Source organism: Athene noctua, chromosome 8, assembly GCF_965140245.1.
Source record: "Athene noctua chromosome 8, bAthNoc1.hap1.1, whole genome shotgun sequence".
NCBI lineage: Eukaryota > Metazoa > Chordata > Aves > Strigiformes > Strigidae > Athene > Athene noctua.
The window spans coordinates 7,837,607-7,860,791 of NC_134044.1; the positions used below are offsets into that span (position 1 = coordinate 7,837,607).

Here is a 23,185-nt window from a genome sequence, read left to right on the forward strand (position 1 = left end):
AAATGTGGAGAGTGGGAATGGAAGATATTTATAGTGTTCTTTCTTACCTGTGTCTGTCACTCTGTGACCTCAGCACACAGAGGCAGCCAGCAGGTATGCTCCATCTTTGAAATAATGATATGTTTGAAAAGATTGAATGACTAAGGGAGGTACAATGATGTTTTGCTTGACAGAGAAGATGAACATTCTGAGTCTTTGGTTATAATATAAAAGTTGCCAGAATACGATCTATTGTTATCTTTTTTGTCCTTCAGTGTTAGCTTGAACAAATAAATACTTATAATTTCAATTCATAACACTGTCAGTTCTTAAAAGTTACTGGCTTTAGTAATCTGAAATATTCCACAGTTCTTTCTTTGACTATTGTGAATAGAGACTGTACTAGTCTAATGCAAATTTAGTGTAATAAATTTCAATGCAAATACCCTTCAAATAACCTCCAGTGTGCAGGGGTAGGATGGGGAAGAGTAGGTTTACGTAAAACAAGGTACAAAATTATTCCTGTTTCTAGAGGCTAACTCCACACATGACTGACAAGTATAGCAGAGCAAGTAAGATACAACAAGCCCAGGTGCTATCCTTTAAACACCATTTCCTTGGACTAATAACATCTAAGTCTTTATTAAATCTAGGAGTTACTTCCCTGCTCTTTGAAGAGGGACATGAATATGCAATCAGCAAGAATTCTCACACAGACATTTTCAGCAAACAAGCCTTCTCTCTATAAAGAGGCTACTTTAGAAACAAACTTGACCCACATGGACATTGAACCATCCTGAGCAGACCATTCTGAAATATTTAGTGTCCTAAGCAAGCTAAAAATGTAAATCAATGAACTGAATTAATTCCTAATCAGTTATTTTAATTGGAAAGTCTCATTAACATGTTTTGTCAATTGACTTGTACAGTTACACTACGAATTCTCTTCACGCTATCTGTGTGTTAATTTCCATGATTTTCGACCAATGGAGTGATCACTTACTACCAGGTAGTAAGGAGACTACATTATAAAGAAATGCTAGATGGTAGTACTTCTGACACCATAATAGGTAGATTTGCAGTTGCAGTTATTTCTACTTTTTATTTACTTTTTTTTTTTTTTTTTTTTTAATAGAAATAGTGGGTTTCCATACCAAGAAGAACCCTGGGGTTCTGTCCATTCCTCCAGGGCTTTGTCTTTGTTTCAGTTCTGTGGACACAGAGCAGACATTACACTTTTTCCTTGTAGATTGACTTCCAGTGTGGTTCTCTTCACTACAGTGGTTTTAATGTCACAAGTATTGATTTCTGTAAAGTTACTTCTGCCTTATTCAGAGCAGGGTAGCCAGGCTTCTGACAACATGGTACTAAATATTCTTATAGTACTTTCATTAAAAAACATGAGGTGAAATAAGAAAGAGTTAAAAACCTGTAATCAACACCATGTTTTCTGTAGCTTATTTATGGTACCATAATATTGTCTTTTCTTATTTCTGCTAGTTTTAGGAACAGTCTTCATAAAACTGAAGATGTTACTGTCCCCCCTGGTGGGATAACAAATGGAAATAAAATATATAACAATGTGATGTGAAAGATGCAAGATAGCAGAAAGTTGAAAACAATTATTCCTGTACCATACTCTCTGGTGAATGATGTACTACATGGGGAGGAAAAAAAAGAGGAGTTTAGCCTCAAAAATTGAAAAGCAGAATCATGTCCCGAAAAATTTAAAATATGTTTTGAGACTGCTAGAAGTCTGCTCAGTTATTGACAATTAAACCAAAAGTCAGGTTGTTCCCTTAAAATGCAGTTGATTTCAGACAGGAAGCAGTTATTAAGGCATAAAGCAAAAAAGCTCCTCTAAACCAATCAGCTGAATAACCCAGTAAAGTATCAGAGGACTCTGCCATTTCTGAAACAAAAAGCGAAAGCTGAATGTGTTTCTTGGGGACATAAGCATGTAACAAAGACAGCAGTCCAAGTCATATTGTCTACTCCGACCAAATAGGACTTTTTTTTTTTTTTCTGCCAAATTTAATATGGCCCTTGGATATGCAATGCTCACTAACTACTAAGAGAAAATTAGTACTCTGATTAGAAAACAGGATTTCACAGCATCCAGCCTTAAGTATTTTACTAATTTGAAAATATTTCCTACATTTATCTTTAAGTCCTATGAACCGATATACACACTTAACCTAATTACCTGAGGTAACAATATAAAGTAGAAGTTCCTTAAAAATTAATCTCAAAAAAAAAGTCCTTAAAAATTCAATGACTTTCCACTTAGTTTTTGCTTAAAATGCTTTTGAAATAAAAACTTAATTTATTTACCTTATAGAGTATAATAAATATTTAATGAGTCGTTAATGTATCACAGATACTGCATGTTACTTTTTAAAGGCATGTAGAGCTCACTATAGCTTTGCTAGCACCATTACACACATTTTTACCACTTCTTATACATTGAAGAGTCATTCAGAGGCCCTGTACAGGACAGATCAGCTCACTGTTCCTGCTGAAATATAGTATTTCTTTTGTTCAGAGGAGGGCAGGACCGTCTCTTTTAGTAGCAAAGTGATCTTACTTCACTTCTGAGTCAACATACTTCATAGATGCAATTTTCAGTAGATGCTGAGTGATTTTAGAAGGGTATTCATGTGGGCTTTCTAGTAAAATCCAATTACCGAGGAAAACCAAAACTGTGTTGGCTTTTGAGCTGTTAGTGCTTTTAACAAGGAGCAATATGATTACTAAAGCAATTGTGTATTTGGAGGAGGCTGGTCAAGTACAGAAACCTTGCTTATAAAAATAATATTCCTAGTCTTCAGGAACAATTTTAGAGGCTCAAATATATTCTGCAATAAATATAAATCAATTTCTGTTCTTCTTGTGTACATATCTAGCAGATTAAAATGCAATGCTTGTGTTGTCTTGGTTATGAAATATTTACCCATATTTTTAAAAATTGAATTTATTGCAAAGCAGGGAGCATTTATGCCAGTCTAGTCTGGGAGCTGCTGTGCATGCATTAGCCATACATCCTTAAAATAAGGCAATCATAACACAATGCTTACATTCAGCTATTTACTTGAATGACATCATTTTAGTAGAATATCCACTCTTTAAACTCCCATTTCAGACATTTCAAAATTAATTGGACTTCTGAGTATTTTTGATTTGAGCTCAGAGTTTACTTAAGTTCATAATAATTTATGTATCAGCATTATTTTTTCTGTTTGAATGCTAGACACATTTAGAGAAAGCAGTCAGTTTCAGTCTAATTTAAGATATGCTCTCCTTTCCTCAGCAAATTCTATGTAGGTATTACAGCTAAATACATCTTTCCTGAACATTCTAGATAAGGTGTTTTCACGTTTCTTTTTACCATAGCCTCTTACTGGAAGCACAGTACTTTACATATTCCAAGACTAGCTTTCTTTTGCCTGGCTGTAGCAGACTGGTGGCTCATGGACACGCTGTTATTCAGTTAATGGAATCAGCTCTTTTCCCATGTGTAGTTTTTCAGTGATGACTTACCAGTTTGCTGAAGTTCCTGAGTATGTTACTGGCACTTTGCATCATTACTACAAAGCAATATTTCTGTAACACCAGTTCTCAAGGTCATCTTATTCTGTGCCTGGGATATTCTCTTTCTATATTGACTTCCAATACAGAATTGCCTTCCAGTTTTATCACTAGAGGAAGTAATTAATGTGTTCTAGTTTTGTGCCAAGACCATTAATGGAAATATCAAAACAGGGAGATTCACAAGGATCTTTTCTAGTTACTTCTCTTCATACCATGAACTTTTCATTTTCAGAGTAACCTATTATTGCCCTATTTTTGGACAGTTCTCTATGGTCTGGTGAAGTTCCTGCTGACTGGAAAAGGGGAAACATAACCCCCATTTTTAAAAAGGGAGAAAAAGAGGGCCTGGGGAACTACAGACCAGTCTCACTGGAGTCTTACCTCTGTGCCTGGCAAGATCATGGAGCAGATTCTCCTGGAAACTGTGCTAGTGCAAATGGAAAATAAGGACGTGATGGGTGACAGCCAAAACGGCTTCACTAATGGCAAATCACACCTGACAAATTGGTGGCCTTCTATGACAGGGTTACAGTGTTGGTGGATAAGTGAAGAGCAACTGACGTCATCTATCTGGACTTGTGCAAAGCTTCTGATACTATCCCACGTGACATCCTTGTCTCTAAATTGGAGAGACATGGATTTGATGGATAAGGAATTGGCTGGAATTTGATGGATAAGGAATTAGTCACCCTCAAAGAGTTGCAGCCAACAGCTCGATGCCCCAGTGGGGATCAGTGACGAGTGACGTTCCTCAGGGGTCGGTGTTGGGGCCGGTGCTGTTTAACATCTCTGTTGGTGACACGGACAGTGGGATCAAGTGCACCCTCAGCAAGTTCACCAACAACACTGAGCTGTGTGGTGCGGCTGACAGCCTGGAGGGAAGGGATGGGCCATCCAGAGGGACCTGGACAGGCTGGAGAGGTGGGACATGCAAACCTCATGGAGTTCAACAAGGGCAAGTGCAAGGTCCTGCACGTGGGTTGGGGCAATCCCCAGCACAAACACAGGCTGGGCGAGGAGTGGATTGGAGCAGCCCTGAGGTGAAGGACTTGGGGGCATTAGGGGATGGAAAACTGACTGTGAGCCATCAATGTGAGCTCACAGCCCAGAAGGCCAACCGTGTCCTGGGATGCATCCAGAGAAGGGTGGCCAGCAGGTCGAGGGAGGGGATTCTCCCCCTCTACTCCGCTCTTGTGAGCCCCCCCCTGCAGTGCTGTGTCCAGCTCTGGGGGCACCAGCATCAGAAGGACAGAGACCTGCTCAAGCGGGTCCAGAGGAGGCCACGAAGATGATGAGGGAGGCTGGAGCACTTCCCTTATGAGGAACCATTAGGGTTTGGGGTAGTATTCAGTGTCACTAGTTCAGGCACAAGGGCTATTCCATTATAGTTCACTAACTCCTGCAATAGCAGACTTTGCCATTATCCTGCAGTAGTCCAAATTTCTGTCTACCTCTTTTTTGTTGTTTTTTAAACTATCAGCATGCTTCAGAAAGAAAAGGTATACATGGATGCTTCTTTATGCTTATAAGACCTGCATTCAAATCATGCACCAGCAAAGCATGGTGCTTAGCAGGGCTTTGGAAATTATTTCTTCTAGTATAGTCTTCTCTTTGCTATGGAAAAGCTGTAACTGGGTCAGACTTTCTGATTTTGATTTCCTTATCACAGAATCACAGAATTGTCTAGGTTGGAAAAGACCTTGAAAATCATCTAGTCCAAACATTTACTTAAAAATGAGTTCCCAACTATACCATGTCCCTAAGCGCTAAACAACCCAACTCTTAAACCCCTCCAGGGATGGGGACTCCACCATCTCCCTGGGCAGCCCATTCCAACACCCAACAACCCCTTCTGTAAAGAAATGCTTCCTAATATCTAGTCTAAACCTGCCCTGGTGCAACTTGAGGCTATTTCCTCTTGTCCTATCGCTTGTTACTTGGATAAAGAGGCTCATCCCCAGCTCTCTGCAAACTCCTTTCAGGTAGCTGTAGAGGGTGATGAGGTCTCCCCTCAGCCTCCTCTTCTCCAGACTAAACAATCCCAGTTCCCTCAGCCGCTCCTCATAGGACATGTGCTCCAGAGCCTGCACCAGCTCCGTTGCCCTTCTCTGGACACGCTCGAGTCATTCAATGTCCTTTTTGTAGTGAGGGGCCCAAAACTGAACACAGGAATCGAGGGGCAGCCTCACCAGTGCCGAGTACAGGGGTCAGATCCCTTCCCTGTCCCTGCTGGCCACGCCATTGCTGACACAAGCCAGGATGCCATTGGCCTTCTTGGCCACCTGGGCACACTGCTGGCTCCTGTTCAGCCGGCTGTCAATAAACCCCCCAGGTCCCTCTCTGACTGGCAGCTCTCCAGCCACTCCTCCCCAAGCCTGTAGCGCTGCTGGGGGTTGTTGTGGCCCAAGGGCAGCCCCTGGCATTTGGCCTTATGGAAACTCCTCCAGTTGGGCTCAGCCCATGGCTCCAGCCTGTCCAGGTCTCTCTGCAGAGCCTCCCCACCCTCGAGCAGATCAACACTCCCACCAACTGGGTGTCATCTGCAAACTGACTGAGGGTGCACTCGATCCCCTCATCCAGATCATCAATAAAGATGTTAAACAGGAGTGGCCCCAAAACCGAGCCCTGGGGGACACCACTCGTGACCGGCCGCCAGCTGGATTTAACTCCGTTCACCACAACTCTCTGGGCCCGGTCGTCCAGCCAGTTTTGTACCCAGAGAAGCGTGTGCCCAGCCAAGCCACAAGCAGCCAGTTTTGCCAGGAGAATGCTGCGGGAAATGGTGTCAAAGGCCTTGCTAAAGTCAAGGTAAATTACATCCACAGCCTTTCCCTCATCCAATAAGCAGGTCGCTCTGTCATAGAAGGAGATCAGGTTTGTCAAGCAGGACCTGCCTTTCATAAACCCATGCTGACTGGGCCTCAGCATCTGGTTGTCCCTCATGTGTTGTATGATGGTACTCAGGATGATATCAAATCACTCATCAGATTATTTTGCAGTGTTGGTTAAAAACATTCCTAATTTATGTATACATGCATATGTATGGGTCTGTATGTATATATGCATGTACATCTGTGTATTATGTACATATATATGTAAATTTTAAAAAAGGAGGGAATATCAGTTAAGAGAAAATATCCTAAATGGAATTTATGTGTGTAATGGTATTTGTATATGTTATTAAACACACAGAGGAAGCATATCCTAGCTGATACTTAAATCGTGTTTCATTTTTTTTCTCAGTGGTGACTGCTTGATGCTTTAAAACTTACCAAGTTGGTTTTAGAAAATTATATTCTGGACAGCACACAGTGACATTGATGGAAGTAGCATTCTGCTGATGCTTACTAGCTGATTTGTTGCTAGTTAACTAGGGGACATCCTACCAAATGCACTCCTTTATAAAATGATCAATTTAATGAATGGGAAACTGCTTAGACAACCTGAACAGAACTGGTTATTTTTATGTAGTTCAGGATCTTCACAGAAACAAATGTATTTAAGAAAGGGTCAGGCATATTATGCAATACCAGTCTTTTTTTCTAACTGTCCTTCTGACGTGATAAGGCATAGCAGATGATCCATGTTAACAATCATGATATACTTAAAATTAATTTAATAATCTTAACTCCGTTTTGCTCATCTGTAATCTGTGTCAAGAAACAGCATTCAGAATTTCTTGAAAGGTCTGTCGCAAGGCGTAGATTTCCTTTTTTGCAAGTATAAATTTTCCTTTTTCAGAAGTTTTGAGGAGAGTTAATCAGGAAACAGGGGAGCAGAACAGATAAGGTAATTGCTTTGTGTGTCTTAGGGTTTGTGTTTTTTTTCCAAATGGGAAATTAAAATCCTTTTAAATATTTTTGGTTTTGCTTTTTTTTTTTTTAATTGCCACAATTTATAAGTCCATAAATAGAGAGAATGCTGCCCAAGAGAAAATATGCAGGAACTGCTCTGTTACCATGTGTCCGTTTCACTAAAAAATCCTTTATCTTTAGTTCAAAGTAGAAATCCAACCACCAAAGTGTGTACATTCTGAAAATGTCTTATGGCCATTGATCTTTTGCATGTGGAGAATGTGCAGGAGGTATTGCGGAGGCTGCAGCATATGATATTCTGGCAACATGTACACTTTCCAGTAAATTCATGATGTTGAAAGAAAATTGTAGTTTTGTGAGGATAGTGCACTGCTCTTCCAAATATCATTGTACAGCATCTAATGCTGCCTGGCTGCTGATTTTAAGATACAGGGAGTTTTATAAATCACGAAAATAAGTGTACTTTCTGCAAAACTACAGAGACATTTCTGATCTTGTTTGAAATGCTTTGTGTATACTGATATTTTTATTTATTCTAGAGTGTTTCAGATTTTCAAATTGATAGAAAAATGTTTAATTAAAAAAGTGCTTCAGCAAAGCTGTGAAGTGTATGATTTTAAAAAAATAAAAAGCAGCATAATAACTTTTAGCCAAGTATAAATCCTTCATAGATAGGACAGATGCAAAGATGCTGGAGAGGAAACAGAAGATCCACCAATTACATTGCTCTGGGAACCTTATATTCCAGCTGTTATGTAGGGATGCTGCAGAAACTCACTAATAGCACTACACAAATTTTATCTTATATTTGGCTGCTAGGATGCACATCTTGAGTCCAACATGGCATTTCACTGGCATAGTAGGAGTTGTGTTGCAATTGTCTAAATGCCATGCCATTGGTTTTAGTGTCATGATGTGGAATCAAAGTTCATGGCCACACACATGTAGGAGGACACATGAGTCAGGTCAGACCTCAGCACGTGAGTGCCATGCTCCTTCAAGAAAAAATCAGATTAAATCATTCTTAGTGACATGAAGCATTAGAAATGAATTAAAATATAATACATGGATCACAAGAAGAGAGATTCACGTACTAAACTGTTAAGTGTAGAGATCAATGAAACTCTTTATATTATCCTTCTGTTAAAAGGAAAATTTATTTAGTGCATTGGGATTTACTTTTAAAGGCTCAAACTGTCACTGAAGTTTTATCCATTTTGATCTTGGAATAGTTTGAGTGTCTCAGAGATCAAGATCCAAGTTACACAGTTGTTTTATAATTGATGAAATCTGAACCATAAACCTGACATTGTGATATTTGCACTCTATGTTGCAGGTGTAATCCAGCTGAAGCTGTCTTATATTGTTTGGAAGAGCTTTATATTACAAGTGGCAAGCAGAAGTCTATTGAATTAAAAAAATCCAAAGGTTTTCTTCTGCAGGACTGAACTGGGCTAGTTTTATTCAAACTTTTCCCATGGGGTTAGTCTTCCCCCCCTGTTGGGGAGACAGTGCTTTACCTTTCTAAATTTGCACTGTATTGTGGTGGTGTTACGTGACAGTTTGCGTCAGAGGAACCATGTTGGTTGAGTTTAGCTAATCTAGTGCAACCTACCATTTCAGATGGGATTGTGTATCTTTTGACGGTTTGCATAACCTCAGACATGACTCATGTTTTAAGATACAGTATTTAAATATCTGAAATTCAGAGGCTTTTTTAGACTAAGGTTACATAAGATTCTTTCTCTGAGTCAATTCTAGAGGAATTGAAAAAGTGCCACCATGTTCCTGAGGGGAAAGTGCTGATCCTTTGAATGTGTCCAATGCAGAATGTTATTCTGGGGGAAAGAAAAATGACAATCTTCACCACATTCAAAATTACATGAAGGACCTTTTTTTTTTTCTCACAATAAGCTCTTCACACTGTCACTACGTCATGTTGCTTGTTCTATCTTTATGCACTTTTCAGCATTACTAACTTTACTGGTGGTGAGATACAGAGGGTGCTGGCCTCGGCTTCAACACCTCTGGAATGCTGAAATACCACGGGGGCAAGTACTATGTAAATAATCCAGTTAATTTGTATCAGAGCTATTGCTATCTTTAAGGACTGTCCTGCTATCACAGGATTGTATCATACTCCAGTATTGCCTCATGTCTTCCTGGGAATGCCTTCTACATGGAGAGGGACTCCTTGATGGATTTCCTAAAGCTGTACTAAGTCAGTGAAAGAAGTGCTAGGATTGGTCTATGATGCTTTCAGGGGACCAAGGTACAAAGACAATAGTTCAAGTCTTGTTGATGTTTTACAATTTAGAGCTGAGATAATTGCAAGTGATTTAGAACATTCAGCGTTCATAATCTCTGCCAAGATCTTGCCATTTCTGCCAAGTTGAAAGGTAATACTGTGAAACAAAACACCTCTTGCAATTCATGTGGGAGAAACAGAGGTCCCCTCCATTATTCTTCCTTGTGAGTAGTGGCATTTTATAGAGTGTGGTTTTTATATGACATTCTTCATACAACTGGAGCTGTGTGTGCAGTTGCAGATAGGCTACAGTTAATAATTCAGTCACATCTCACATACAGTAACAAATATTTTGCATGAGTGCTGGTTAATTTGATATAAATGAGAAATGAAAATGTGGCCGAACCTGAAAGCTGCTGAGATAGTCAGAAATGTTTCAGTTACATATGAGACACTTTTATTTTTCCTTTTGGTTAGAGGAATATAAAGTTTTAACTGGTTAATAAAAGACTATAAAAATCAATAATTTATATATTACTAGCTTGTATACAACACAGCAAATTATTTTATTTTTACCCTAAGTATAGAAAAGAATTTTCTGCTCTTTTTGATTGGAAATATGTTAACCTCAAGTTTCTGAAACAGATAGGGAACAGAAATCTATTGTTGTAATGATGTACACTATATGATACTTGAAATTCTAAGGGAACTTTTAAGTTGACAATTGCAGACAAATTATGCAATATTGCAGAACAAATCTAACTTAGTATGAAATGATTGGGCTGAATATTATTACCTGAAAATTACTACTGAAATAGCTATTCAGCTGGTGAATGCACAGGTAGTGGTCATAGTTGTCTTTTATCTAGTGATATACAAGTCCTAAAGGTTTTAATAAAAATAGATACTAAGCATACTTTCAGAATGTTCCATGAGGTCTCAGCTTCCTCTTGAGAAGAAAATGCAACATGGTTACTATTTGGATTAAAAGTCATGAAGAAAATTTCAGAATTTTGAAATGCAGACCAGTGACTGTCATCATCCTATCTTCTTTGTTTGGACTCTGGACTAATGATTGCTCTGCATTTCAAAATGCTTGCATGGACTTTCAGGTTTTCTTGTAAATTTTTAGTCCAGTTTAAGATGGTAGGAGATAGCAACTTTTTTCAAGCTTTCTGTAAACGAGATCTGTTGAAAAACACCAAACTCCACCTACTCAGTGTGTGTATATATATATATATATATTATATATATATATAAAATTACATCCTCTTTCACTGATATTTAGAAAGAATGTCTCTGTCCATTTGCTTTAAGAGATTTCATTGACTGCCAGGACCTAGAATTCTTCCATTTATGGAGTCCTCTTTTACCTAGGACTACAAAAAGTCAGATAAATTTTATCTGTGTATGCAAGAGTACTTCTTTTGACAAATTTTATGGATATACAGATGTACAAATTAGGTGGCAAAGCTGACTAGTTTTTTGACTTCAAAATAATTAACTATTTGCATCTCTGTATTAATGTGGCGTTCTTATTTATGTCGCATGGTAACTTGGCTGGAGTTGGCTAAAATGTATGAGAAAGATATGACAACCTTAGAGCAACGAGGAGGAGGAGGAGGGCACAAAATTGCCAAAGGGCTGGATCTCTCCTGTGAGGAAAAGCTGAGAGAGTTGGGGTTTTTCAGTCTGGAGAAGAGAAGGCTCCAGGGAGACCTTACTGCAGCCTTTCAATACTTAAAGTGGGTTTATAAGAAAGTCAGAGAGAAACGTTTTACTGAGGCCTGTAGTGACAGGACAAGAGGTCCTCAGTTTTAAATTGAAAGAGGGTGCATTTAGATTAGATATAAGGAAGAAATTTTTCCCTGTGAGGGTGGTGAGGCCCTGGCACAGGTTGCCCAGAGCAGCTGTGGCTGCCCCCTCCCTGGCAGTGTTCAAGGCCAGGTTGGACGGGGCTTTGGGCAACCTGGGCTAGGGGAAGGTGTCCCTGCCCATGGCAGGGGGGTGGGACTGGATGACCTTGAAGGTCCCTTCCAACCCAAACCATTCTATGATTCTATGAAAATGTGAACTGTAGTGATAGCTGAAATGTTTTTAATGCTGCTTGTTTGCGTTTTCTTTGAAGCACTTTATAAGCACCATAATTAATTGGATTTAAAAATTAAATGCTGCAATTGAGAAGCCTAGTGGTATGTATGGCATGTCCAGGTGGCTGCCTAAGGCAGGTGATTGCTTAAATGTTGTGAACTGTGAGACATCTGCATAAGCAAAACCACAGATTAGTCAGATCTAGCTGAAAGAGTGAATAGTCTTTTCAGCTGTAACTTTCTGTCAGTAATACTTCACAAAGTTAGTAAGACAACTGAAGACAAGAAGTGACACTACAGATGTGTTATATTAGTTTATGTTCACAGTTCAGTGAGACTGATGTATATAGCCTGGGCCTTGGAGATATTTATGTATCACAAAACTATGAAATCTGACCAAATTCAGTGCAGCAGACAGTCTCATCCCTGTAGAGCTAGCTTGTAGTCTGTCACAGGGACATGGATATCGGAGATCCAGACTGGCATCAATTAGCAATTCTTGTCAGGTCATGTATGCACCCCATGCTTGTGTGACTCCAGGAGCAGTAGTATTACTTAATTGACCCTGACACTCTTGTATAAAAAGGGGCAAATTTTTTTTTTAGGACAGTAACTTATTGATGACAAGTTCAAAAACATTTATTTTTTGTCTTAGTGACTTTGAGAACAGTATGTCTTAAAATTATATAACTCCCTTCCCTTTTTTCAGTCACTCTTGGATCTTGTTGTTCTTGTTTTTTTCCAGACTGGAACAAACGGATTGAATACAAGCCTGGTTCTGGCAGCATACCTTTGTTTCCCAGCATTCATCTAGAAACGTGTGATGGACCAGTTTCCTCAATACATACCACCATTGAATTACAGACCAATTACATTGGAAAGGGCTGTGATCGTGAAACGTACTCAGAAAAATCTCTGCAGAAATTATGTGGTATGGATATGGCTTTCAATTGATACAATAATAATATTTTTCCACATAAAGCACCAGTTCCTTGTGACCTGTTAGCATGCAAAACGTGGATTTAGCTCAGCTGGTTTATTCCAGATTGTAGCAATGAAAATGAAGGGACCGGTGATATTTGACTGGTTCTCCATTCTTCTTTTCCTTTTGTTTTCACTCTTTGTCATACTTTCTCCCTGCTTACCTTTATTTTTTTTTTCGCTCCTGCTGCTCTTCCCTTCTTTTTTTTTTTTTTTTCTTTATCCTCATTCCACCTCCTTCTCACTCTTTCTTCCCTCTGCTACTAATACTGGTGTGACAGTGTAGTGAGATTTCAGGTATAGATTTGCCATCAGAGGAAGACCATAGGATTTGATGAGAATTGAATCTCCATCTTGTCTTTCAGTCTTCCTGAGTCAGCTTTCTGTTCTGCTGCTAAATACTGTGCCAGAGTAAAAACAAACAAAAAGTAAAGGGACATTTGGGGCAATCATTTGAGCAAAAATATTTAAGAAACACAAATTTCAGAAAAGAGATATCCCGGTGGAGAAAGGTTTCCTAAATATTCTCTTCCCTCTTCCTGCTTTTTAATAATTTAGTCTAAAAGATACAAATTAATTTTGAAAGGTAGATTAAATACTTGAAGATACTGCTGTGTTTTTGTGACTAAGATTACTGCTGTGGCAAAGCAGTGACCACACATCAAGCCATTTATCATTTGCTTTTGAGATCTTCTGTCTCTCATCCTCCTCTAAAATCCTGTCTTCTTAGAGACCTCATGGTGTGGAACATTGATTCTCATCTTCTCCAAAATGTCTCTTTACCAGTTTCCTGTCTGAGCTGCAGTAGCAAATGTACTTTTTTTTCCATTTAAATGCATGGATTTTGGTTTGGGGTGCTCTGTTGTATGGCTTACATTTGCTTTGATAACCACACAACAGTATTACAGATATGTTAAGATCAATAAACTAACCTTTAAGAAATAATTTTATAAATGAAAATTTTCAGGCAGTGTTACTAAGTTATAAAAAATGGAGAGACAGTTCCCAGGGAAAAATAGTTTGCAGTTACCAATTACCTGTGGAGACTGGGAAAGTGAGGTAAAGGTGAGTGGGAGTAGTAGCATTTTCATAAAATCTGAATATTTTCAACCTGAAAATTGCTTAATTAAGATTAGATACAATCATAATTTTGGTCCTGTATCTTTATCCAACTGACTGGGATCTTAGAAAAGCAGGAGAAAACCCATCTGCATCTTCATCGTGTTAATGACATTAAAACTGAGATGTTGAGCAAGGCTATGTGACCTATCAGGGACTTGATTTCATAAAATGCTAGAATTTTAATAAAAATAAATATGTTATAGCTAAAGTCAAGTACTTTTGCCTCCTCTAAGAACCTGTATTGGCAACAAAAAGAACATTTCTTTATGCCTGTTACAGACTTGAACTGCAAATGGCGCAACCATTCAGAGCAGATCACTACATACAAGATCTAACCCACCAAATTATTACATTGACATAAACCAATAATAGCAACTATATCTGACAGTGATATCATTTTAAGTGTAGAACCCAAAGTAAGTACCCTCTGCTTGTGGAAAATTCCTTAGTTGAGGAAGGTTGTGTAAAGTCTAAGGAGTTCAACTTGCAGTGTGGCTTGACTACCTTACCTGCTGACACTTAAGCAGTAGAAAAGACAATAGTTTGGAGCACAGGTTGTACGGGGAGTGGCTGAGGGAACTGGGGATGTTTAGTCTGGAGAAGAGGAGGCTGAGGGGAGACCTCATCCCCCTCTACAGCTACCTGAAAGGAGGGTGCAGAAAGCTGGGGATGAGCCTCTTTAACCAAGTAATAAGTGATAGGATGAGAGGTAATGGCCTCAAGTTGCACCAGGGAAGGTTTAGACTGGATATTAGGAAGCATTTCTTTATAGAAGGGGTTGTTAGGCGTTGGAATGGGCTGCCCAGGGAGGTGGTGGAGTCCCCATCCCTGGAGGGGTTTAAGAGTCGGGTCGACATAGCGCTGAGGGATCTGGTGTAGTTGGGAACTGTCAGTGTGAGGTTAATGGTTGGACTGGATGTTCTTCAAGGTCTTTTACAACCTAGATGATTCTGTGAGAATTTAAAGTCTTTCTCTTTTTCTCCTGAATTAACCAGATGTTTCTCAATACTAGCCTAGTCTTAGTTCATTGTCTGCACCATGTGCAGGCCTAAGCTGATGAAAAGCAGAATGATGAAAAACATTTCAGCAGGTCTGTCAATGCCATTGTAGTAGTTGCAGGCAGCCTTTGAGCTGATGGATAGATGTGCTGTCTAACATTACTGCTGAACTTCCAGTTTTCATTCAGAACATCTGGGAAGGAACAGAATGTAAAGCACTCGAGAAAACAGATAGAATGTAAAATCTATTTGTAAATAGGGGGGGAAATTCTCACTGCCAAAAGAATATTTTTTTCGTCCAAGACTTCCATATCTTCATAAAGAACATGTAGGATAGAAACTTGTAATAGGACTTTGATAAAAAGGTTGTCAATGACAATGAACTTTTACATCATAATTGCTTTTGGACTGGCTTACATTTTGGTATTTAGTATTTATTACCATCCTTAATGTAGAGACAACTCTTATGAAAGCAGGTTAAATTATTTATGGAAATCAGTTTTCTACCAGAAATGATCTTATTGTATCTAATGGTTGGATGAGTAAATTCTTTGAAAAGGAAGGAAACCCTGAATTTTTTCCTACTAGTAAAGCGCTGTGTGATTGCAGAGTGCAGAACTGAGTGATCACAGACAAATATTAATCTATGCCATATAAAATGCAAGATTGTCTCTCTATAATTAAGGACACAGTTTATAAATCCTATGCTCATTTCTTCACTTATCTGTTGGAAATCTAGAGAGAATTCAGATGCTAAGGACAGTGCATTAAAATTCATTTTTTATATGACTGATGGTTTAAGTCTGCTTTTCAATAATTCAGTGATTTGTACTCACTTTGACAGTCAAGGTGGGCAGTTTAAATGATTAAATTATGCTTGAGTCATTTTAAAGTCAAGGAGTTATTAGTGTTGCGCCTCAAAGCATTTTAGTAAGCATTTTTTCACCTTGTCATCTGACAATAATAAAAAATAAAGAATGTATAAAATGCACAATTTAGACTGCAAAAACATATCCAGAATAAATTTCACTTTAAAAAAATACTCTGTTAAGGAGACTAGAATACGGTGGAAAGAGCTATGGTGCTGTCTTCTTTCCCTCTAAATGTAGATAAAACAGAAAATACTGGAATTGCTAATTCTCACATGGCATATGGGAAACTAAAGATGGAAACACTGAGTAAAGGCCATGCTCTGGCTAAGAGGGTAGATCCTGGCCTCTCTCCTTTATCCTGAGTTGTGTAGTTTTGCAGGAGGTTTGAAGGCAATCGATCTGATTGAAAAGTAGAAATTTGTGCTTAGTTTTATTTGGACAGTTAGCTTCCAGATAAGCCAACAGTCTGGTCCACTTCAGCAAACAGCATCAGTACGTGCTTATGCTGGCACAAAGTTTGCAGCACAAACATGCAGGGTGGGGAGAGGAGTTGGGCCAGTTCTAAGTTGCTTGTGAAAACAAGCACTTTCATATGCAAGGCATACCTCAGGGGTCTCAGTCCAAAACTGTGCTTAACGTATTAGGATCAAAAAATCAAAGTATGATTTCTTCCAGCTAAATATCTGAAGCACATATTCCAATAGTTGTTCTCAGTACAGGATTAACACACACTAACAGGGTGAGGTTCCAGAGTAACCCATAAGTCTCCACAAAAATATGGGCACATAAAGTAGAATCTGTTGAGCGTGGCACTGATTACCCAAATGCTCTTACACAAGCCTGACCTTAATTTGGGAAAGTAAAGTAGTTTACTTGAGCATCTTGCTGAATCAGTTTAAAAGCAATATGAGAGACTTCCATTCTGGAGTTTTCCCACAGATATATTCTAGTGGAAATAAAATGGATCTTTCCAATTTTTACGGCCAGAGTAGACAAAGTGAGTAAGGGATGAAGCTTATTCTTTGAGCCCATAAATTACTTAATATAAACATATGCCCGTTTAGAAGTATATTTCCTTTGATATACACCACAGTGCAAGCAATTTCCTTCTGTAAGTTTAAAAGATAACCATAAATATTAACACAAAATAAAATTATGGTTTTACTTGTGTCCCATGCAAGTAATTTTATTTTTTAGCGTCTTGAATTTAAAAAAAAAAAAAAAAAAAAAAAAAAAGACGACATTTTATCACAAATTGTGCCATCTGGATAAACTGAGCTTGATGTGCTCCTATTGATACCGTCTGTATTAAGTAATGCAGTGATGTCTCTTAGACAGAGAGAATTACAGTTTGTAAAATAAATACACTTTGTGCTCAAATTCTGAACATGTAGGTGTTAGGTTTGATATTACTATCACTTCAAAATAACCTCATTTTACTGCAATAAATTTTGGAGAATTGTCTAAGAGATTCAGTTACTGAATCTTAAAAATGTTTTCATATCATTACTATAATACTTTTTTAAAAATCCGTAGGATACAATTCTGCACATTCTTGGCTTAAAATTTGACACTCTTGCAGAAAGTTGGGATCTTTCTTCTCTCCTTGGACACTGAAGGAGGATGGGTAATCTTACTAGTGTGAGATTTTTTTATGCAGTTGTGGTTTGTTCACCATACTTTTACTTGACAAATCATCAACAAGAATACAAAGATTGAGCTTTTTACTCTGGGAAGCACACTTTTTGCTAAATGCTATCTTTCACGAGCTGTGTAAAGGTTATGGGTAGCTCATTATATGTTTTTAAAAGTGTCTGACAATTGTTAAGCTGTAAGAAGACATAGAGCTGGAAAGAACAGTGCTATTTTGTCAGATCTTGGCACCACAGCGTTTTCCATTGCTAGTTTGGGTTTTTCCCCCAATTAATTCTAATAAACAAGTACTGTGTACTGGGAACCACTTTGTTAATGATTTAGTTTTGGGTTGGGGGGTCAGAAATCCTAATCTGAGTGGTAAGTACCACTTAAAAGTCTTAGATCTATCATTAGAAAAGAACACATGGCATTACAACCATCATGTATCTTCCAGAAGCCAGAATTAAAGGGATGTTGTCTGTTCTAGGTCAAATACTCTGTATGTATTAACATTCATACCAATATTATTGGGAATATCCCTGGCTGTCTACTGGGCATTAGACGACTTGTCCTAAATTCATTCCCACTGCACAGGTATTTTGCAACATGTCATCCCTGCATACCATATATCTCCATGCTGTCAGGGGGTTAAGATGTAAAGCTTCTCAGGTGGATGTAAAGAATTTGGGCTTAGTTTTAGCAGTTCTTGAAATAACTGAAGAAATGTCATTAATGAATTTTAGAAAATAATGAGAAGTTTCAAGAAAGATAACTTTAAAATATTGTCTCTAGTTTTCTGTGCAATACATTTAATCTTGAGAACTCTTACTGTGGTCAGTATTTTATAACATGTATGTGATTTGATGGTGAAGCTAGTAGGACCATTTGGATAGTAAAAATAATCTAAAGACTCTGAATCTGGACCCTGGCCTATATTAAATTAATCCTCACAGTTTTTTCATTAGTCTCTCATCATTATATATCATTTGCAGGAGCTTCCTCAGGTGCCATTGACCTGTTACCATCTCCCAGTGCAACAACTAACTGGACAGCTGGGCTTCTCATGGATAACAATGACATGATTTTTAAATTTGATGGAAAGCAAGGAGCGAAAATCCCAGATGGAATAGTCCCGAAGAATTTAACTGATCAATTCACCATTACTCTGTGGATGAAACATGGACCTAGTCCTGGATTAAGAGCTGAGAAAGAGACTATTCTCTGCAACTCTGACAAGACAGGTGAGTGTATTGAAGAAATGTTAGGTAAAGAGCATAACAAAGTTAGTAGAGTGTTATCATCTCTTCTCATTTAATTTAGTCTCAAAAAAAAAGTTACTAAGCTTGGATGGTGCCACTCTAAGCTTTGCTGACTTGATAGCTTATTGATGGGACTGATCTCTACCTAAGTTTCGAGCACTGGTTCTCTTCTTGGAAAATGTTTGTGAACATATCTGTAGATTTTATAGAAGTTGGTTGATAAAATTAAGTTAGGTTTAATTTTATTATTATTTAGATTGGGAAAACAGTTTTAATTCTTCATTGAAACTAGTTATATTAAATATTGATTTGGATTTTATTAGTTTGAACACAACTCTTCCATAAACAAGACTAATATGGCATAATTCAGGAAGGTGCTTACCATATGTGGCTTCCCCCAGAAACATAACGATACACGTTGTTGAGAAAAGTCAATTCTTTGGGGTTTTTTTAGTTGGTTGTCTTTTGTGGTTTAGGTGTATATTGCTTTAAATTCACCTTAACAAAAGTGTTGATCACTGATCTTACTGGTCCCCTCCTTTCAGAGATGAACCGACATCACTATGCCCTGTACGTACACAACTGCCGATTAGTATTTCTGTTGCGCAAAGACTTTGATCAGGCTGACACCTTTCGTCCTGCAGAATTCCACTGGAAACTGGATCAGGTACCTGTGGTTTTCTCTTATCTGTAACCCATCCTTCTCTTCATCCCCTGTAGAAATCGTAGAGAATGACACAAATCCTCACATAACTGCTTTGGAAAATCAGAAGTCTATTGCAATTATATTGCAACTTGTAACTGTTATAACTCTAATTGGGATCCACATTAAAAGAGATAGATGAGTTAACTTGGTTGAGTCATTTTATACAGTAGGGTTTTTAACTGAATAATTTTAAACAGTAAGTAGAGATTTATATCCTTCAGCAATGGATAGAGATACGACATTGCATATAGTTCCCTAAAAGTTTTCCATTTATCATTAAAAAAATCTACTTAATCAGCACAAGGGAAGTGATGGAAACCTTTTCAATAAAAAGTATGCTGACACACAGACAGGCTTTTGTAATATATTGTAAATCTAATCTGCAGACTTTTAATTTCATCTGCTGTGCTGTATGTAATTTCTCCTTATTATGAAGAGTATATCGCAGGGAAATTATTATTAAAGAGATAAGAGGTGCCTTTCATAGATTTATTAATTCTAAGCAGGATAAAGATCATTTGGATGAAGGAAGACAGACTCTGGCAAATTAGTATTTTTTCAAAGCAAGTTTGTTCATGTCTTTTAGTCCAAACTATGATATTGAAGATGTAGATACAGGAATGGTTGCTTTCCTAATTCACCTTCAGAATGCGTATAAAAAGATGATCTTTGTCTTGATTATCAGATGATTGTGGTAAGAAACTATGTGATGATCATAGTATTGCTTTGCATTTCCATTAACCAGTTTGGAAGCAGTTTCTGCTGTACTTGATCTTACAGTGTCTAGAAAGGGGTAAATTTACATTAACTCATATTGAAGATTACAAGTCATGAGTAACTGATGTCACCTCAGATAATGCTGTTCTGAGTGCTGAAGAAGGATTTGTATTCCTAAACTCTAGACTAAGAATCTAAAGTAATGATAATACAAATTTAAAGTATTTTGACTTTGAAAGTTGAATGCAATCAACTTCTATATCCTTACCGTGAGAAAGGATCAATGTCCTCTCAATAAATGAAGTTCATGTGCAACTCTTATAATTTAACCATTACAAAATACTGGAAAATGTAGTCAAAGACAATTTTCCATTGACAGGGTATGTATTTGATTGTGTGAAAGGACTTTTTAATCTCTGTTGCCATCTATGATTACTTTATTCTTACTCTAATTTCTCCACATCATTTTCATACTTTAAAAAAAATGGGCAGGAAAAATGGCATAAACTGAAAAGTACAGAAGTGCTAACATCTTTCTGATTATTTTTTCTTTCTTATATCATAAAAGATATTATTTTTTCATATCAGGCAAACATTTGTGTGTGATTAGCCTTGCACTGGAATTTGATTAGCATCCATGTTATTGATGAGCAACATTCACTCTTTATATTTCTATTTTGATGGTATTATTTCCTTGCAGAAAGTGTTGCTCATCTCAGAAATCTATTTCTGGATTGTCTGTTGATTTGGGAAATGTGTATGAATTTGAGGGTGCATTGTTTCAAAACTACATGCTAAGAGTGTGTGTATCTAACTTGTTAAGTGCTATTTTTTATCTAACAAGGGATAAAAAGTACCTTGGGCAAGTCTACAGATTTTGTCTGAAATTAATAAACCTAGGGGAGTTGCACCAGCAGAAAACTTCTCACATCTTCAGCTGACATTTAAGTAGAATCCCAAATATCTTGTGACAGGAACTCATTGTTTGTGATGTAAATCCTAGAGGAACACAAAGATTTCAACTAGGGATGACTCAATAAGTCCTTGGAGATATTTTGAGATTCAATCGATTGTACTCTGAGTTATGTTTCTGGAGAGAAGTTATTTTGTTGAAGCCATCTCAGCAAGAGCATATACTAAAGGCAACCCAAAGTACTGCTTGACATATTAACTAATTTCTACTGTTTGCTTCTAAACTGTATATTTCACTGCCAATAATCCTTTGTGTAACCTAAAGTATGTTCCCAGATTGTAGTGCTACAGAACAGTTGAGCTGCATTGAGGCACTGAAGGGAGAATCTTCCTAACTACTATTGAAAACTCCTACATGATGGAAACTAGAGATAGAAAAGATTTTTTAGGTCACATCATTCATTTTCTTTCATTCAGCTACTGTCAATTGATTTCCACAGTATATTTTCAACTGTTCTTTCTAGCTGAAAAAAGAATGTAAGATTAAAGTGTAAATAAAGTTTGTTATGGGTTGTGTGACCAGACTTCCATGATGATTAATTTGTATTGTCACAGAGATCCTGTTCCAAGTTGTGTCATGAAGGGACCTAGTAAAGATTGCTTCTTTACCTCTTCTTCAATGCTCCATCTGGCCTACATAGTAGAGTAAATTAAAAGAAACTGAAAATAAAACATATCTGAATAATGGACTGGTAAGGAACTTGCATGGTTTTGAAGACAAGGCAGTCAGAAATTTTCACTTCAGAGTAATAAATTTATGCCATCTTATTGCTATCTACCTACAGTGGTCTACCTTAGAAAGCACAGGATATTTTAAAACCACATCAAAAAGCAAGTTAACATCCCACTACAAACTCCTCTGGATCTCAATATGAAAAGAAGCTAAGGCTGGATTCTCAAAAGTAGATTAAGTGCTCTAGACACTCCTGAAAATCCCACCAGTTGCATATTTGCCTGTTTAGATACTGAAATACCTCTGGAAATCTCACCTTCAGAATTGTTCATTCTTTCGTGTCATATCCTCTGATTCCTTGGTTTTTAAGAAAAGCGTGGGAATTGAGCTGTACCTAAGTGTTGTACAGTTTCTCACCGTCTGGACCACACTGTGATATGGGATACTGTGGATGATATTGCATATATGACTGTGGAAGACACTTCAGGGGTTGGTACAAAGCACAGCCATAGCAGAATAAAATGTGGCACAGTACTTTATTGCTGAGCTTGTTTTATGATTGCGACAACAATCCATAGCTTATTTTTGCTGAGAGGAATCTGGTGACCTTGGAATAGGGTGAAGCATAAACTAGTGAAATCATTTATCATTCTTACTGCAGAGTAGTAAAATTTATTATACCAGCTGCTTTGGGCTCTACCTAGTCCACCAGATTACTCATTCTTTTAAGGCACTGACCAAGACTGTGAACTTGTCATTCCAAATTTAATTTAATTCTCTAGATCTCGTTTCTGTGGCAGGTGGGTGTGGCACCCATCTTAGTTGCAGACTCCATTCTTGGATGAATACAAGGAGTCACGTAACGTTTTATGTAGCTACACCTGAGCAGTACATCTGAAGCCTCGTGATACAATACAACCATCATAACGGTCATGCATAGCAAGTGTCTGAAACCTCCACATAGTAGTGGCTGCCAAGTTAGCTTTGGGAAGATTGTGTGGTTTAGTTCATAGACCTAAGGATTTATTTTCAGTATGGCTCTCAGTGTACTTAGCCCTATTTGTTCCATTAAACTTACTGGACTTTGCTAGTCTAATTTTTTACTTAATGTGCTGAGGATGCATGACCCAAGAGTGCCATAACCATGGGCATATGTGCCTTTAGTATGGAACTGCTCATACAAGATGTGTATGTTTGCAAAAAATGCTAATAATCAGAGGTAACAGACTTTAAGATGAAGGTGTCCTTACTACTTATAAGAAACACCGGGGGGGGGGGGGGGGAAGAAAACTGTATAGCTTGGGGGTTTTCTCCACTTTCATCCTTTAAGAAATTAACTGTCTTAGTTGTGAGAGAATCTATTAGTAGTAATCTGGAATAAAAGGTATGGAAAGAGCCATGTTAAAGAAAATCAGTGTGATGTCTCTAATGCATGCTGGGTAAAAAAACCTGCATGGTTTTCCCATACATCTGCAATAGAGCCCCAATTAGAGGTAGCTCCTCCTTTTACTTATTACCATTTCCTTG

The 23,185-nt window shown here is 37.8% G+C and overlaps 1 protein-coding gene across 2 annotated transcripts in view; it reads left to right on the forward strand.

Moving 5' to 3' along the window:
- The window catches only part of CLSTN2 (calsyntenin 2), a 400,483-nt gene that overhangs the window by 317,313 nt on the left and 59,985 nt on the right, over positions 1-23,185 (forward strand). For both annotated transcript variants that reach the window (XM_074911635.1, XM_074911634.1), the window contains 3 exons: positions 12,469-12,654; positions 18,324-18,572; positions 19,136-19,257. In XM_074911635.1, the coding sequence (XP_074767736.1) occupies positions 12,469-12,654; positions 18,324-18,572; positions 19,136-19,257 (557 nt within the window). The remainder of the gene's footprint in view (positions 1-12,468; positions 12,655-18,323; positions 18,573-19,135; positions 19,258-23,185) is intronic.